Genomic DNA, 16,812 nt, shown 5'->3' on the forward strand with positions numbered 1-16,812 from the left:
AGAGTGGACGCTGAATGTGTGTTCGATTTTTCCATCTTCCCTCCCCAGCCTGGGTTCTCTCAGCAATGCCAGTACCTTGGATGTTCTGGGTTCCCCTTGTTTCTTTCCACTTAATCTTGCAAACTTGGACCAGTTGCTTCTCTGTGCCTCAATTTCCTCACCTATAACAAGGAGTTGAAAACTATTGTGAGGATTCAGTGAGTTGATGAATCTGTTATGTGTCAGATATTACTATTATTATTCCTTTGATGTTTGCACATCTTATGACAGGACCTTACACAGTAAAAGGAGGTTCTGCTCCCAAGAAGTCTTGGGTTGGTTGGGACCATCAGGGCCCTGGATAGTATCCTGGCCTGTGGGAGGAACTGTCGGGAGGCACATAGTAGACCAGAAGTCTGGACATCTGGATACCTGTCCTACTGAGCCAATGACCTTCAGTGAGACCTTGAGCACATCACAGCCCTTCTTGAGCCTAGTTTCCTCCTATGGCAGATGAAACTGAAGACCAGTGTTCTGGTTTCAAGTTCTAGCCCTGCTGCTGACATGCCATTTGAACTTGGATGGGTCCCTTTGTCTCTTAAGGCTTCGGTTTCCCCTTCAAATGAGGGGCTCAGTGCAGTAGTCTAAGTCTGTGTGATGGTGGGACATGGAGATGGTTCTGTCCTTTGCCTTGACCCCTCCCCTGCCATCCAGTCATTTCCTTCCTCTCAGGCCACTTAGTTCTCAGCCCCCCACCCCCGCACACGGGCCCTGCCCTCATCAGTGCTCTCAACATCCTGGAGGGCTTCAACCTCACCAACCTGGTGTCCCGGGAACAGGCTCTTCACTGGGTGGCCGAGGTAAGGCCAATCCCCCCACCCCACCCTGGCTCTGGGAACACAGAGGTTGGGAGGATGGAATGCCACCACAGGGAAGGACTGAATTACCTCTCACACATGAGGATTCACTGGGTGTGGGTGCTGGAAGGGGCCTGGCAGCCCTTCCATATCCTTGATCTCTTTTCAGACCCTGAAGATTGCATTAGCCCTGGCCAGCAGACTGGGAGATCCAGCCTACGATTCTACCATCACTGAGAGCATGGATGACATGCTCAGGTGGGTCTGGGCCAGGGTCCTGGGGGCTGCAGAGATGATGGTGTGTGTAGGGGAAAGTTCAGGTCAAAAGCAGGGAGTGCAAGTGTAGTTCAGTGGTAGAATTCTCACCTGCCATGTGGGAGACCTGGGTTTGATTCCCAGTCCCTGCACTTCCCAAAAAACAAACAACCAAATAAAAATTCAACAGCTGATGCTGCAATAATGGGATACTCACATGGAAACATAATGAAATGAGACCCCATCATACAGCATATCAAAAAAAAAAAAAAAAAAGCAGCTGGTGTGACAATAAGGCCTGAAGTAAGCCAATTTCAGCTCTGTCCCAAACTCAGTGTGACACTGAATGCCTTCCCTGCACCTCAGTTTCCCCATCTGTACAATGAGTTGGATCTGTTTCATATGGTTTTCAAAATTTTTTACACTAGCAGGGCTCCTATATGTGCTCATGTTTTCCCCCCTTTTGAGTGAAAAAAGAAAACCTAATAAAAGCCTAACAATAAAAATAGTCTCCAAGCAAACTGTAGAGATGGTGGAAATTTTAATTATAATGTATCTGTTTCACATAACACAGTTAAGATTGTGCAGTCTGGGTCAGACTGTCTAATTCAAATCCCAGCTTCACAGATCCCTAGTGGGAGGCCTTTGGGCAAGTCATTTAAACTCTAAGTCTCGGTTCCTACAGTGGAGCCTGATAATAATGGCACTATCTCATGAGGTCGTTGGAAGCACTAAATGAGATCATACAGGTAAAACATTTAGCAGGTCACCTGGCACATAGTAAGTGTTCAGCGAATGTCAGTTATTATTAATTAGAAATACTAGTAAAGATGGTTAATATTTATCTGCTACTATACTTGGCATAAATCCTAGCTAAAGGACAATCAGAAGCCAAAAATATAATTAATATAAGTATGTATTGTTACTCAAACAACCCTGCATGAATTAAATTGGAAATGATGAGACTAAATGAACAACATAATTAAAAAGCAAAAAGGACAGTAACCAAATAAGATAATCAGTTCAAAGCCAAAAGGATGAAGCTAACAACCAAGCACCTCCCTGCCAAACTCCCTAAAATAAAGGCACCTCTGTGTCTGCTCTTTCTGACCCCTAGCCTTCTTGATTGAAAACTGAATGAATGTCTATGTAATCCCTGGTAACGTGTCACTGTAATCCATTTGAATAACCCAAATAACAGTTACTAGGTAAGGAAACTTCAGTTGAACTTAAAAAAAAAAAAGTCTAGGAAATTCCATGTTGTTTTCCACCATTGAATCGTGGAAAGTTATTAGAGAGCCACTGGTCTGTATTAGAAGTCTTTTCAGATTGGACTCTGCAGGTCCAGGTCAGGCTATAGTCAGGGACAAGAGGACGGGGAGAAGCCAATACGAAATGACTGTGATGCAGTGATGCAGTTTTCTGCCACTTCTGTATCCCTCTTCCATGCTCTGGAGGCCGGGGGAGGAATGAGAAAAGAGTCTGCAATGTCATTCTGCTTTCTTTCTTTCTTTCTTTCTTTTTCTTTTTGACATGGGTAGGATCCGGGAATTGAACCCGGGTCTCCAGCACAGCATGCAAGAACTCTGCCACTGAGCCACTGTTGCCTGCCCTCTGCTGTTCATTTTTTTTTTTTTTTTTACGAATTATATTTTTATTATATGCCTACAACAATCAGTTAGAAAATAGAACGTTGAAAACAATTCCCCTTTACAATCTCAACAAAAGTATACCATTCCTATAAATGACAAGAAGCAGGCAGAACTTTTAAAAGGAAATGCAGGCTACTTTTCATGACGTACATGAAAAAAAGTCTTGAATTCATACTGCACTGCTGACTAGGAAGATTGTAGGTATTGAAGATGTCAATATTTACCTCTTTGTACTTTAAATGTACCACATTCAAAACCCATTGTGGGTGTTTTTGGGGGGGCAGGGAGGTGGGAGTGGGGATGGTTCAAGGAACTTAAAAATCATGCTTAAATTCATATAGAAAAATAAAGGCTTGTAAACAGGCATGGAAATTTGAGAATGAAGATTAAATTTGAGAAGGTTTGAATCTCCTGGCCTTAAAAAATGCATTGCAAACGGAAAGTGATTAATATGGTGGTTTGTTAAAAGAATAAAGAGTCAGAGAGCTTAATAGAAACGAGTAGAAAACCAAGAAATGGATATTATTATATATAATTATTTAGAATAAGATAAGTGTTAGGTTCTAAATCAATGAGTAAACAAGATTCAAACAGAAGGTTCAATATGTGCACAAATAAAACTGCTACCTTTTGTATAAGTTAGGGTAGAGACTAAGCTGCTGTAAAGGAAATAGAAAAATAGAGTGGCTCAATAAGACCGTTTGTTTTTTCTTGTAAGTCAGGCTAGTGTGAGCAGTCCTTGGCTGACAAGGTGGCTCTCAGGACCCAGATTGCTGTTCATTTTTAAACACATATTTGAGTACTTGTTACGAGCTGGGCCCTGTGCTTGAAATTAAAAGTCTATGCAATAGTGACAAAAGACCCATAAATTAAACACCAAGATCAATACAAATTTAGCTCTAAAACACACATAACTATATTAATTTATCCAATAAGTACTTATACTTAGTATACTATGTGCCAAGTCTTCCTGTACTTGGAAAAGAAAATTCTAACAGTAAAGATCCCTGAATATAAAGTCTCCCTGACTAAAATCTTCAAATTTTAGTTCCAGATTACAAACATTAGGTTAAATTAATTTATTTGTTCATTCAAAACAAATATCTTCTGAGTGTCTACTAGACACCCGGTATTTTCATAGAAAAGATTAAGTGAGTAAAGTCAAGTGACTAAGAGACTCTTGATTTTAAAATTAAGTGGATAAAAAGTTGTCTCAAAAGAGAATCTGGGACAGGCCATGGTGGCTCAGCAGGCAGAGTTGTCCTCTGCCATGCCGGAGGCCTGGGTTCAATTCCTAGTGCCTGCCCATGCCAAAAAAAACCAAAAAGGAGAATCTTGGGGGTACAAGGGTATTCTAGTGGTAGAATCTTGCCTGCCACGAAGGAGACCCGGTGTTCTAGTTTGCAAGCTGCTGGAATGCAACATACCAGAGGCTCGGGTTCGATTCCCTGTCCATGCACTTCCCAAAAAACAAACAAGAAAAACAAACAAACAAATTCAACAAATGGTGCTGCAATGACGGAATGCTCACATGAAAAAAGAATGAAATGTGACCCCGCCATGCAGCATACAAAAACAAAAAGACATAGGAAAAAACAGAGTCTGAATAACACTTAAATAAACTCATTCAGTTCAATAGCTTTTCCTTTGGGCTAGGAACAAGTGAGCCTCTCCTTTCATAGACCTAATAGCCCGATGGGGGAGACAGATATTAATTAAGTAAAGTGTGGCAGGTGGGTATAACAAAAGCCTGTTCTGAGCTCACCCCCCATCCCTTGTCTTTTCAGCAAGGTGGAGGCCGCCTATCTCCGCAGCCACATCAATGACTCCCAGGCAGCCTCTGCCCCACTCCTGCCCGTCTACGAGCTGGATGGGGCTGCCACGGCTGCCCAGGTGCTGATCATGGGTCCTGATGACTTCATCGTGGCCATGGTCAGGTATGCCAGCTCACACTCAGAACCCGGCACAAAGGGTCATCTGGACCAGGAAGGAGGTGGGGGTGGATGGGGGGTGAGAGCAGGCTCAGTGCTCACCTGGCCCCACTCGGTCCCCAGCTCCCTGAACCGGCCCTTTGGCAGCGGCCTCATCACCCCCTCTGGGATCCTGCTCAACAGTCAGATGCTGGACTTCTCCTGGCCCAATAGGACTGCCAACCACTCTGCGCCCAGCCTGGTAGGGCCTGCTTCCCTCTTCCCCAGGGTCCCCGAGGCCAGGCAGGAGTTGTGGCTGCTGGGGCTGCCCTGACATTCCTACTTCTTCTAGGAGCCCAAGCAAGGTGACCAAGCAAGGTGTCCACTCCATCCCTAGCCCTCACTAAGTCTGGGGCTTGGATTCTGGTGGATCCTAAAAAACCCTTGCCACCATCTGTCGCTATGTTGTTTCGTGACGTAGGGAAGGTCTCACTCCATCTCTAGGCCTCAGTTTCTTTACCTGTACAATGAGGGTACTGACCCCCATAGGCACTTTTCAGTACTAGTGGTCTAGGACTGTGTAACACTGAGCTGATGGGGTTCAGCCCTGTTGCTGGACACCATGTGGGGAGCCCAAGGAGAAGAGAGATAAGGAATTATTGTCTAATTGGGAACCAGCAGTCTTGCACTCAACAAGTAGAGGTCAGAAACAGATAGAAATGATCAGAGTGGGGCTTATTCTTCTCTTCCCTTGCCCCCCCCCCCCCCGCCCTTTGCCATCTTTCTTGGCTCCGTCCCATTGTCCTGCCACATAGCAGCCCCCTAGCAACCTCAGTGGATCCACTTATCACTCTCTCCTGTGCACCCCAGCCATCTGGGAACCTTTCCTATTTCACAGACAGCTAACTATGGCCTGGGAAGGGACCAATTTCCCATGAAAACTGGACCTGTGGGCAATATAGGAGAGGAAGAAAGATTTAAAGGAGGATGGAGTGGTCTTTTCGCTGTCTTACCCCTCTCCACTTTCTCATTGTGGTCTCTATTCTCTGACAACAGGAGAACTCGGTGCAGCCAGGGAAACGGCCACTCTCTTTCCTGCTGCCCACTGTGGTCAGGCCAGCAGAAGGGCTCTGTGGGACCTACCTCGCCCTGGGGGCCAATGGGGCTGCCCGGGGCCTCAGCAGCCTGACGGAGGTAAGGTTTCCTCCAGGATGCGCCTTTTGCAGCCAGGATCCAGGGTGTGGCCTGGGCTGCAGATGCCCCTCTTGTCTCTGGTTTGTTCCTGTCCCTTACTCATGTAGCAAACATGGGCTGAGGCTGCTCTGTGCCAGGCCCCTGATGGACACTGAGGATTTGGTCTCCTCTGAACATGAAAATAGAAAAATGAAGCTCCATGTCTTCACAGGTTGTAGGGGAAATCTCAGGGTCAGTAGACTTGAAAGGTAATATAGCATCTGGGCCGCTTGGGTTACGTCATCCTAAAGCCCCATCATCTCTCTGCCCAGCATCAGAATAGATAACTGGCCCTTTTTTTGAGTCTGATTTTGGAGGATTTGGGAAAGAAGGGCCTGCCACTCTACGACACCTCACTACCATTCCATGAGTGTCTTGAGCACCTGACGTATGTGTCAAGCACATTTATTGGCAGGTAGTGAGTTAACTAGCCTGAGCTTTGGAACCAGACAGCCCTGTGTTTCAGCCCAAACACTGTCAATTTCTAGCATGCTGATATTGGGGAATTCCCTTAATCTCTCTGAACCTCATCTGTATGATGGAGATACAACAATGGCTAATATTTACAGAGATTTTGGTAATTCTTTACCAAATTCTTTAGCACACGAAAAAAGCTAAGAATTTAGCACACGAAATTCTTTACATGTGTTAACCCTGTTGATTGTCCCAATTCTAGGAGCAGTCCTTATTCCTATTTTATAGATTAGGAAAACTGAGGCCCTGATAGGTTAAAAAGTTAGGTCTATTTCCTTTAGCTAATGAGAGTGGGCAGGCAGTTTGGTTCCAGAGCCTGTCTGCACCCCTCACCACTAAGCTAAAAGTGTCCGCATTGTACACTGACCACCCTCAGCTGTTAACGCTGCCCTGGTCAGGGAAAAGGGAGGGGAGCCGTAGGCTAGATAAGAGGAGACTGGTGCTAATGTTGCCTCTTACCTAGCTCCCTCTAAACCCTAGAGTAAGTCACTTTCCATCCCTGGCCCTCAGTTTCCCCCTCTGTGAAGTGTGGATGGTTATCACAGTCCTGCCAGTCTTCCAGGCTATCCCTGGTGTAAGGGTTCTGAAAACAAAGATGTCCAGCCCAGAGGTGAGAACTGGGAAGTCCCGACCCCACCTCTGAACAGCCCTGACTTTTCTGCCCCTTGACTGTCTACAGGTGCTGCTGAATGTCCTGACCTTGAACCGGAACCTGAGTGACAGCCTGGCCCGTGGCCGCCTGCACCCGGATCTGCAGTCCAACCTCCTGCAGGTGGACAGTGAGTGCAGAATGGAGGTCCCCATGGGGTGGGCACAGAGGTAGTCCTACCATTTCCAGTTGTGTGATCTTGGGAAATGCACGTCTCAATTCTGAGCCTGAGTTTTCTCATTTTGTAAAATGAGATGCAGTTGTTCATTTTGCAAACCTTCATTCATTCAGCAGTTTGTATCGAGCACCTATTGTGTGCAGGCGTAATCCTAGGTTCTGGGCATACTGTATTCACAGGCAGATAAAAAAGAAATAATCAAGGAAATAGCAGATAGCAAACTAAGTGCTATGCAGAGCACTAAAGCAGGGTGATGAAGGGGGCTTCTCTGATGGCACCTAAGCTGAGATCTGAAGAGTGAGAAAGAGCCACTATTCAAAGAACTAGAGCAGAGCTTTGTAGGCAGAGGGAACAACAAGTGCAAAGACCTCAGAACAGGAACAGGCTTGGTGTGTTTGAGGAATATAAAAGAGACCAGAGTAAGTGAAAGAGATGAGATCAGAGGGGCAGGCAGGGGCCAGACCATAGACCTCAGAGGTCATGCTGAGATGGACATGAAGAGATCAGTAGCTATAAAAATCAAATATTACATTTTTGTTAGATAGTGCTGTCTGTAAATGTCTCTGAAGACCTGTTCTTTCTGCTAAAGCAGGAGATTAGAAATGTTAGAAACCAGATTGAGTCTTTATCCTTGCCATAATTGGAAGGATTCAAAGTGAACCACAAAGGAAATATATTTGCAACTGGGTGATGTCATGCTGTTTACTTGTATCTTTACCTCAAGAACTACCTAAACTCATCCTGTTTGCAGAAATAAGACAGCCAGATCTTGCTAAGATCAATAGGAGGTGAGGCTGGGAGGTTACAGGGTTTGTCATGGAGGTTTATGTTAAGAAGCAGGTACTTAATCCAATTGAGTAAGGGAGAGATTAGGACCAGATTTGTTTTATATCAAGGGGGAGGAAAACTTAAATCAAGGAAATGAGGGCTGGGTCTGGGATGATGGCCCAGGCAAGAGATGATGAGGGCCTGAACTTATGTGAGGAATTGGAGAGTAATAGGGAATAAAACAATGTCCCTGCTTTCAAAAAGCTTATATTCTAGTTGGTGGGGAAGGGGGTGTTTTAGTTTGCTAAAGCAATTTACCAGAAATGGGTTGGTGTTTATAAAGGGGATTTATTAAGTTACAAATTTACAGTTCTAAAGCCATAAAAATGTCCAAACTAAGGCATCCAGATAAAGATACCTTGACTCAAAAAGGCTGATGGCATCTGGAACACCTCTGTCAGCTGGAAGGCACGCTGCTGGCGTCTGCTGGTCTTTTGGCTTCTGGTTTCAAACAGTTTCCCCAGGAGTGTTTTCTTCCTGTGTCTCCAAATGTCTCTGTCTGGGTCAATTTTATTTTCCAAAAATGGTTCCCTCTTAAAGGACTCCAGTAAGCAGATTATGACTCCCTTTGAATGGGCGGAGATTCATCTCCATGGAAACCACCTAATCAAAAGGTCCCATCCTAAACAATAGATCTGCCCCTACAAGATTGGAATAGGATAAAGAATATGGCTTTTCTGGGGTACGTAACAGTTTCAAACCAGCACAAGGAGACATAATAGGTCATACTTCGGAGATATTGCCGGTTTGGTTCCAGACTACCACAATAAAGTAAATATCTCAATAAAGCGAGTCATACAAAATTTTTGATTTCCCAGTGCATGTAAAAGTTATGTTTATACTGTACTATACCATGCTCTACTGAGTGTGCAATAGCATTACATCTTAAAAAACAATGTACATACCATATTTAAAATGTGACACAAGAGACTAAATGAGCACACACTGCTGGAAAAATGGCACCGATAGTCTTGCTCAATGCAAGATTGCCACAGACCTTCAATGTGTAAAAAATGCAATACAGTATCTGCAAAGCACAATAAAGTGAAGCACAATAAAATGAGGTATCCCTGTAAATAAATAAACAAATATAGGTAGCAATAAGTAATTTGAAAGAAAAGAGAACAGGATGAAAATGAAAGGGCTCCTATTTTCCATAGTGGCCAGGAAAGTTTTGAGCAAAGACTCAAATGAAATAAGAGAGCCAGCTTCGTGATTATCTAGGAGCATTCCAGGCAGAGAGAACTGTAAGTGCAAATGCCCTGAGACAGGAACACATTTGGCATACTTAAGGAACATCTAGAAGGCCAGCATGGCTGAAGCAATGTTGCAAAGGAATAATAGAAGGAAATAAGGACAGGAGTTTAGAGAAGTAGTGAGGGCTCAAATGATCTTGGGCCCTGGAGGCCTTGGTAAAGACTGGATTTTATCCTAAGAGACAGCAAAGCTGTTTGAATGGGGTTAGTGACATAGTCTGCCATGTTTTAAAAGGATCTATTTGATTGCCATGTGAAAAACGCTGTAGGAGAGGCCGGACTGGAAGCAAGAGATCTAGTTAGCAGGCTATTGCAATATTCCTGGCAAGTAGTGCTGAAGGCTTGGCCTAGCCAGATGGAAATAAAGATTCTAATAAAGATTCAAATGGGCAGCATTAAGAATGACCATATATTATTGATCACTTATTGTATGTCAGACTCAGAGCTCAGTTCTTTCTGAGTATGATCTCTTTTAATCCTTATAATACTTCATAATAGATTCTCTTATAATCCCAATTTTATATACATGAGGAGACTGAATAATAGGCTTAGAGAGGTCAAGTAATTTTCCCAAGGTCACACAGCTCCTCAGAGTCTGGGACCAGGATTCAAGTCTGACCATAGCATGCTGTGAACATTTTGAATGTATGTATGTTGGGGGCTGGTTTTCAGGTGAGTTTACAGAGGAAGAGATTGAGTTCCTGGAAGCCAGGGGTCATCACGTGGAGAAGGTAGATGTCTTGTCCTGGGTCCATGGCAGCCGGAGAACCAACAACTTCATCATCGGTGTGAAGGACCCTCGGAGCCCAGATGCAGCTGGAGCCACCGTCCTGTAGAGCAGCGGGGTGCGGTGGGGGTCTTTTCTCCCCACCTTTGCATGTTCCCAGAGTCCCTCCTTCTCCCAGGTTTGGTCTCAGGGGGACCCCAGGGATGCCCCAGATCAGGGGTGAAAGGGGATGCTTAGCAAACCCTTTTCCAGAGTAACTGGAAAATTCTCCATCTGGAAGCCTTTGGTGATGGTGGTGGGTGTCAGTGTCCACGACCAGGCAGGCAGAACCTTGAGGAGTCAGACAGTCTGTCTGTCTATCTCCCTCCTTTCCTCTCTCAGCCATGCTGGCCCTGAGCTTAGGGACATGCTTGCAAACCTTTCTCAAGGGTCCTCAAAACCCCAACATCTCCAGTCTGACCCTACCTGGGCCTTGTCTTCCGGCTCCCTTCCCCTGTCCCAGCGTCATTTCTTAAATGACTAGGATTTTTTTAATGGACCATCCTGGGGAGAGGGTGCTTCTCTTCTCCTCCCAACAGGTTGAGGCAGGGGGCCTTGCATCTGGGGGTCCCCAGAGTGTGGGGTGGGGTTGGGGGTGGGAACAGCTCAGGGGCTTTCATTTGCAAAAGGGAATTAAAGAAAGAATATTGCTTAACCATGACTCTGACTTGATTTATGTTTGGCTGTTGTAAGCATGGGAGTGGGAGAAGAGACCTTGGCCCACTCCATAATAGCAGCTCTGGCTCGAGAGCAAGCTAGAGTCAACTTTGAAGGGGATGTAATAATATCTGCCATCTATCCAGGACTTTTAATAATAATAAAACATCTTTGAGCACTTACCATGTATGCCAGGCTCTATGCTAAACACTTTAACCTTCACTATAAAGTATCATGAAGTAGGTACTGATATTATTCCCTTTACAGTCAGGAAACTGAAGCAAAAAGAGGTTGAGACTTATCTAAGGTTGCTTATCTAGTAAATGTAAAAATTGGGATTCAATCTCAGTCTGTCTAACTACAAAATCTGTGCTCTTAAGCATTTTCACATCTACTACGTGAACTATTTGTTAGGAAGTACACTTTAGATCATCTTTATCTGCTCATAAAGTATCTTACATAAATTGTCATCCATGCATTCATCCATCCATCCACTATATTCCAGACACTTTGCTAAGTACTGGAGATTCAGCAATGAACAAGACCGACAGACTTCTTTGATGGGTTTACAGTCTACTAGGGGAGTCAAACATTAAAGAAATAAAGACTCAGATAATTGAGTGATTATCATCATAATAAGGTCTATGAGAGATGCTAGGAGAATATAAAACAGAAAAATTAATTTAGCCTGGGGTGGGGAGGGATTAGCAAAGGCCTCCTGAGGAAGCAATGAGGATGAGTAGTGTTGACAGGAAAAGATCAGGTATGGGGTGTGTGAATGGTATTCTGGGAAATAGGAATGTCATGTGCAAAGATCCTGTGGTAAGAAGAAATTTGTCATGTTCCAGAAGGTGGAAGAATGCCAGTGAAAGTAGAGCAAGGATAAACAAACTTTTACTATAAAAGGCCAGAGAATAAACATTTCAGGTTTCCTGAGTCATGCAGTCTCTGTCGCAACTATTCAACTCTGCTGTTGTATTGTGAAAGTAGCCATAGAAAATACATGAGCGAATGGTCATGACTGTGTCCCATTAGAACTGTATTTTACAAAAAACAGGCAGCACCAGATTTGGCCTAAGGGTTGCACTTGCTGATTCCTGTACAGCAACCTACTGAGAGAATGATGATATGAAATGAAATTTGTGAGGTAGATACAACATTCTTATGAGGCTGGTATTAATTTCCTTATCTTACAGATGTAGAAACTAGTTCAGAGACATGAAGCAACTTGTCCAAGGTCGTCCAGCTGGTAGTTGGCAGATCCGTAATTCAAAGACAGGCTCTTGAGGAATCAAATAAGGGATTACGTTACTGGATGGGGTGATTGGCCCTGACTATCATACCCTCAACAGGTGCTGCCTGTTTGAGTTTTCAAAAGGCCATTCCCCTGTTCTATCAGTCCAGCTGCCTCTAGATGATGGGGAGCATGGTAAGACCAGAGAATTCCATGAGCATGTGCCCATTCCCAAATTTCATTTGCTGTGAAGTGGGTTCTTTGATCAGAAGCAATGCTGTGTGGAATACCATGGCAATGAATAAGGCATTCTGTAGGTTTACAGATGGTAGTTTTGGCAGAAGCATTGCATGCAGGGAAAGCAAACCCATATTCAGAGTGTGTGTCTATTCCAGTTAGAACAAATCGCTGCCCCTTCCATGAAGGGAGTGGTCCAATATAATCAACCTGCCACCACGTAGCCGGCTGATCACCTCAGGGAATGATGCCATATTGGGAGCTAAGTGTGGGTCTCTGCTGCTGGCAGATCAGGCACTCAGCAGTGGCTGTAGCCAGGTCAGCCTTGGTGAGTGGAAGCCCATGTTGCTGATCCCATGCATAACCTCCATCCCTACCACCATGCCCACTTTGTTCATGAGACCATTGGGCAATGACAGGAGTTGCTGGGGAAAGAGGCTGACTAGAATCTGCAGAATATGTCTTTTTTTTTTTTTTTTAACATGGGCAGGCACTGGGAATCGAACCCGGGTCCTCTGGCATCACAGGCAAGCATTCCTGCCTGCTGAGCCACCGTGGCCCAGAATAGGTCATCTTATCCACTTGATTATTAAAATCTTCCTCTGCTGAAGTTACCCTCTGGTGTCCATTCACATGGGACACAAATATCTTCATGTTTTTAGCCCATTCAGAAATGTCTATCCACATACCTCTTCCCCAGACCTCTTTGTCACCAATTTTCCAATCATGCTCTTTCCAAGTCCCTGACCATCCAGCTAAGCCATTAGCAACAGCCCATGAGTCAGTATACAAGCACACCTTTGGCCTGTTCTCCTTTCAAGGAAAATGAACAACCAGGTGCACTGTATGAATTTCTGCCCACTGGGAGGATTTCCCTTCACCGCAGTCCTTCTGGGACACTGCAGAAAGGAATTGTAGTGCTGCAGCTGTCCACTTTCAGGTGGTACCTGCATATCGTACTGAACCATTTATAAACAAGCCCGAGTTTTCTCATCCTCAGTCAATCCACTGTAAGGAACTCCCCAAGAGGCCATAGCTCTGGTCTGGGAAAGAGAAGATAATGTGGCAGGAGTGGAGACCATGGGTATTTGGGCCACTTCCTCATGTAACTTACTTGTGCCTTCAGGACCTGCTCTGGCCCTATCTTGTATATACGATTTCCATTTTATGATGGAGTGCTGCTGCTCATGCCTAACTTTATGGCTTGGAGGGTCAGACAACACCCAGCTCATGATAAGCAACTCAGGTCTCATGGTAACTTGGTGGCCCATGGTTAAGCGTTCAGTCTCTACTAAGGCCCAGAAGCAGGCCAAAAGCTGTTTCTCAAAAGGAGAGTAGTTATCTGCAGCAGATGGCAAGGCTTTGCTCCAAAATCCTATGGGTCTGCATTGTGATTTTCCTATAGGGAGCTGCCAAAGGCTCCAGACAGCATCTCTATTTGTCACTGACACTTCCAGCACCATTGAATCTGCTAGATCATATGGTCCAATGTTAACAGTCTGGACCTGTCACAGAGCCTCTTCTCATTCAGGTTCCCACTAAAATTAGCTGCTTTTCTGGTCACTCAGAATGGGCTGGAGTAGCTGGAGTAGCACACCCAAATGAGGAATGTGTTGTAGCCCAAATCCAAAGAGACCAACTAGGTGTCGTGCCTCTTCTTTGGTCATAGGAGGGGCCAGATGCAGCAACTTATGCTTCACCTTAGGAGGGATATCTTGACATGCGCTACACCACTGGACATCTAGAAATTTCACTGAGGTGGAAAGTCCCTGTATTTTTGTTGGATTTATCTCCCATCCTCTGACATTCAAATGCATTATTAATAAGTCTAGAGTAGTTGCTACTTCTTGATCATTAGGTCCAATCAACATGATATCATCAATATAATGGACCAATGTGATGACTTGTGGGAGAGAGAAGCGATTAAGTTCCCTGTGAACAAAATTATGACATAGGGTTGGAGAGTTGATACACCCCTGAGGTAGGATGGTGCAAGTATATTGCTGACCTTGCCAGCTGAAAGCAAACTGTTTCTGGTGGTCCTTACTAACAGCTATTGAGAAGAAAAAAAGCATTTGCCACATCAGTACCTGCATACTAAGTACTGGGGATGTGTTGATATGCTCAAGCAATGATACCACATCTGGTACAGAAGCTGCATTTGGAATCACCACCTGGTTGAGTTTACAATAATCCACTGTCATCCTCCAGGACCCATCTGTTTTCTGCTCAGACCCAACAGGAGAGTTGAATGGCAATGTGGTGGGAATCACCACCCCTGCATCCTTCAAGTCCTTAAGAGTGACACTAATCTCTGCAATCTCTCCAGGAATCTGGTATTGCTTCTGATTTATTATTTTGCTAGATAGGGGCAGTTCTAGTGGCTTCCACTTAGCCTTTCCTACCATAACAGCCCTCATTCCATGAGTCAGAGAGTCAATGTGGGGATTCTGCCAGTTGCTCAGTATGTCTATTCCAATTATGCATCCTGGAACTGGGGAAATAAATACAGAATGGGTCCAGGGACCCAAAGGACCCACTATGAGAGGGATCTGAGCTAAAACTCCATCAATCACCTGATCTCCATAAGCCCTCACTCTGGTGGACCAGAGTGATATTTTGGGTCCCCTGGAATTAATGTAACTTCTGAACCAGTGTCTAATAATCCCCGAAATATCCAATCACTTCCTTTTCCCCAGTGCGCAGTTACCCTGGTAAAAGTCTATAGGTCTCCTTGGGGAAGGCTTGGAGGAAGATTAATGGTATAAATTTGTGGCAGTGTAACAGGGTCCTCCCCAGAGGGACCTGGACACCCCCTCATTCAAGGGGCTCTGGGTCTGTAAACTGTCCCAAGTCTGCAAATTGATTAAGGGGCTGTGACTCTATGTTTTTTTAATTCAAGTTAGACTTCAGTTCACTAGACCTATGTGCTGGTTTGAAGGGAAGTATGCCCCCTAGAAAAGCCATGTTTTGCATCAAAATCCCATTTCATAAAGGTAGAATAATTCCTATTCAATACTGTATGTTTGAAACTGTAATCAGATCATCTCCCTGGATGATGTGATTTAGTCAAGAGTGGTTGTTAAACTGGATTAGGTGACAACATGTCTCCACCCCATTTGGGTGGGTCTTAATTGGTTTATTGGAGTCCTATAAAAGAGGAAATGTTTTGGAGAATGGGAGATTCAGAGAGCAGAGAATTCTGCAGCACCATGAAGCAGAGTCCATGAGCCAGCAACCTTTGGAGATGAGGAACGAAAATGCCACCCAGGGAGCTTTATGAAACAGGAAGCCAGGAGAGAAAGCTAGCAGATGACACTGTGTTCACCATGTGCCCTTCCAGCTGAGATAAAAACCCTGAACATCATCAGCCTTCTTGAACCAAGGTATCCCTGGATGCCTTAGATTGGACATTTTTATAGACTTGTTTTAATTGAGACATTTTCTCAGCCTTAGAACTGTAAACTAGCAACTTATTAAATCCCCCTTTTTAAAAGCCATTCTGTTTCTGGCATTTGCATTCTGGCAGCTAGCAAACTAGAACAACCTAGAACTCTTCTGTTTATACAGATCAAACAAGAATTTAGTAGACTACCCATCTATTGCACTTTTAGTACCTCATGATCTACTAGCCAACGCTTCAAGTCTCTGAGAGTCAGATTATTTTGACTTCCTGCTTTGAGTCTGCTCTCCATTATGATAGCCAGGTCTACCTTGTCTTTGGCAATTAAGTGCTGCCACCTGGCTTCTGCTAACTCGGGATCCAGTCATCCCCATCGTGTTTAAGGATTCCAGCTCAGTGACAGCAGTTCCCACAGTAATATCTGACCTACAGAGAAGGGTGACTACAGAGCTCTTCAGGGATAATGGAGCTAGTCTCACAAATTTATTTCCCACAGTTCTGGTAAAAGGTGCATCCTCTGGACATTCCTGGGGTGTGTGAGCAGGCTTTCCATGATAAATCCAATCTAACATTCCAATCTCTCTAAGCCTCTGGATCCCCTCATCTACATTCTACCAGGGCAGTTCTGGCATTTCAACCTTGGGTAATGTTGTCCACCTTTTGACCCATGTTTCAACGAATCATCCAAACAAACTGTTAATGCCTTTTCTAACTCCTCGAGTTATAACATTGAGTGCAGAATCTCTGCTTAGTGGGCCCATATCAATATATTCAGCCTGTTCCGGCTTTATATTCCTCTCACAATTATCTCAACCCCTAAAATCCATTGCCACACATATTCCCCTGATTTCTGTCTATATAAATTGGAAAACTCATGCAGTTCTTTTGGAGTATAGTGTACTTCCACATGGGTGACACTTTGTACCTCTCTTTTGGGGCATGCTGGGACTTTAGCCTAGTTACAGGTCTGGAAGAAATGAGGGGTGGTGGGGATGGGTCATGAAAAGAATTGGAAATATCTTCCAGGCCATTTGCTTCAGGGCATTCATTTGCAGTTTCACCTGGTGAAACAGAATTAATCACACCAGGGTTAATTCCTTCAGGTGGAGGTTGGGTGGCCAACTCCGCAAGGCAGGCTAGAAGTGGGGCAGCTACGTCCTCGGGGCAGACTATTTCAGGGATATCTAGAAAAGACTCAGCATGATCTAGGGTTTCAACCTCTCCACAGCCATCATTATCAATCC

General features: G+C 44.6%; 1 protein-coding gene across 2 annotated transcripts in view; it reads left to right on the forward strand.

The window, feature by feature from the left end:
• The window catches only part of GGT7 (gamma-glutamyltransferase 7), a 31,016-nt gene extending 20,392 nt beyond the window's left edge, over positions 1 to 10,624 (forward strand). Inside the window, exons 9-15 of one of the 2 annotated variants that reach the window (XM_077170658.1) lie at positions 712 to 839; positions 1,006 to 1,094; positions 4,531 to 4,680; positions 4,798 to 4,915; positions 5,710 to 5,847; positions 7,040 to 7,139; positions 9,944 to 10,624. In XM_077170658.1, the coding sequence (XP_077026773.1) occupies positions 712 to 839; positions 1,006 to 1,094; positions 4,531 to 4,680; positions 4,798 to 4,915; positions 5,710 to 5,847; positions 7,040 to 7,139; positions 9,944 to 10,107 (887 nt within the window). In that variant the 3' untranslated portion in view covers positions 10,108 to 10,624. The remainder of the gene's footprint in view (positions 1 to 711; positions 840 to 1,005; positions 1,095 to 4,530; positions 4,681 to 4,797; positions 4,916 to 5,709; positions 5,848 to 7,039; positions 7,140 to 9,943) is intronic. The other variant, XM_077170666.1, reaches the window with a different exon arrangement.
• The last annotated feature ends 6,188 nt before the right edge of the window (positions 10,625 to 16,812 follow it).

Source organism: Tamandua tetradactyla, chromosome 1 (genome assembly GCF_023851605.1).
Source record: "Tamandua tetradactyla isolate mTamTet1 chromosome 1, mTamTet1.pri, whole genome shotgun sequence".
NCBI lineage: Eukaryota > Metazoa > Chordata > Mammalia > Pilosa > Myrmecophagidae > Tamandua > Tamandua tetradactyla.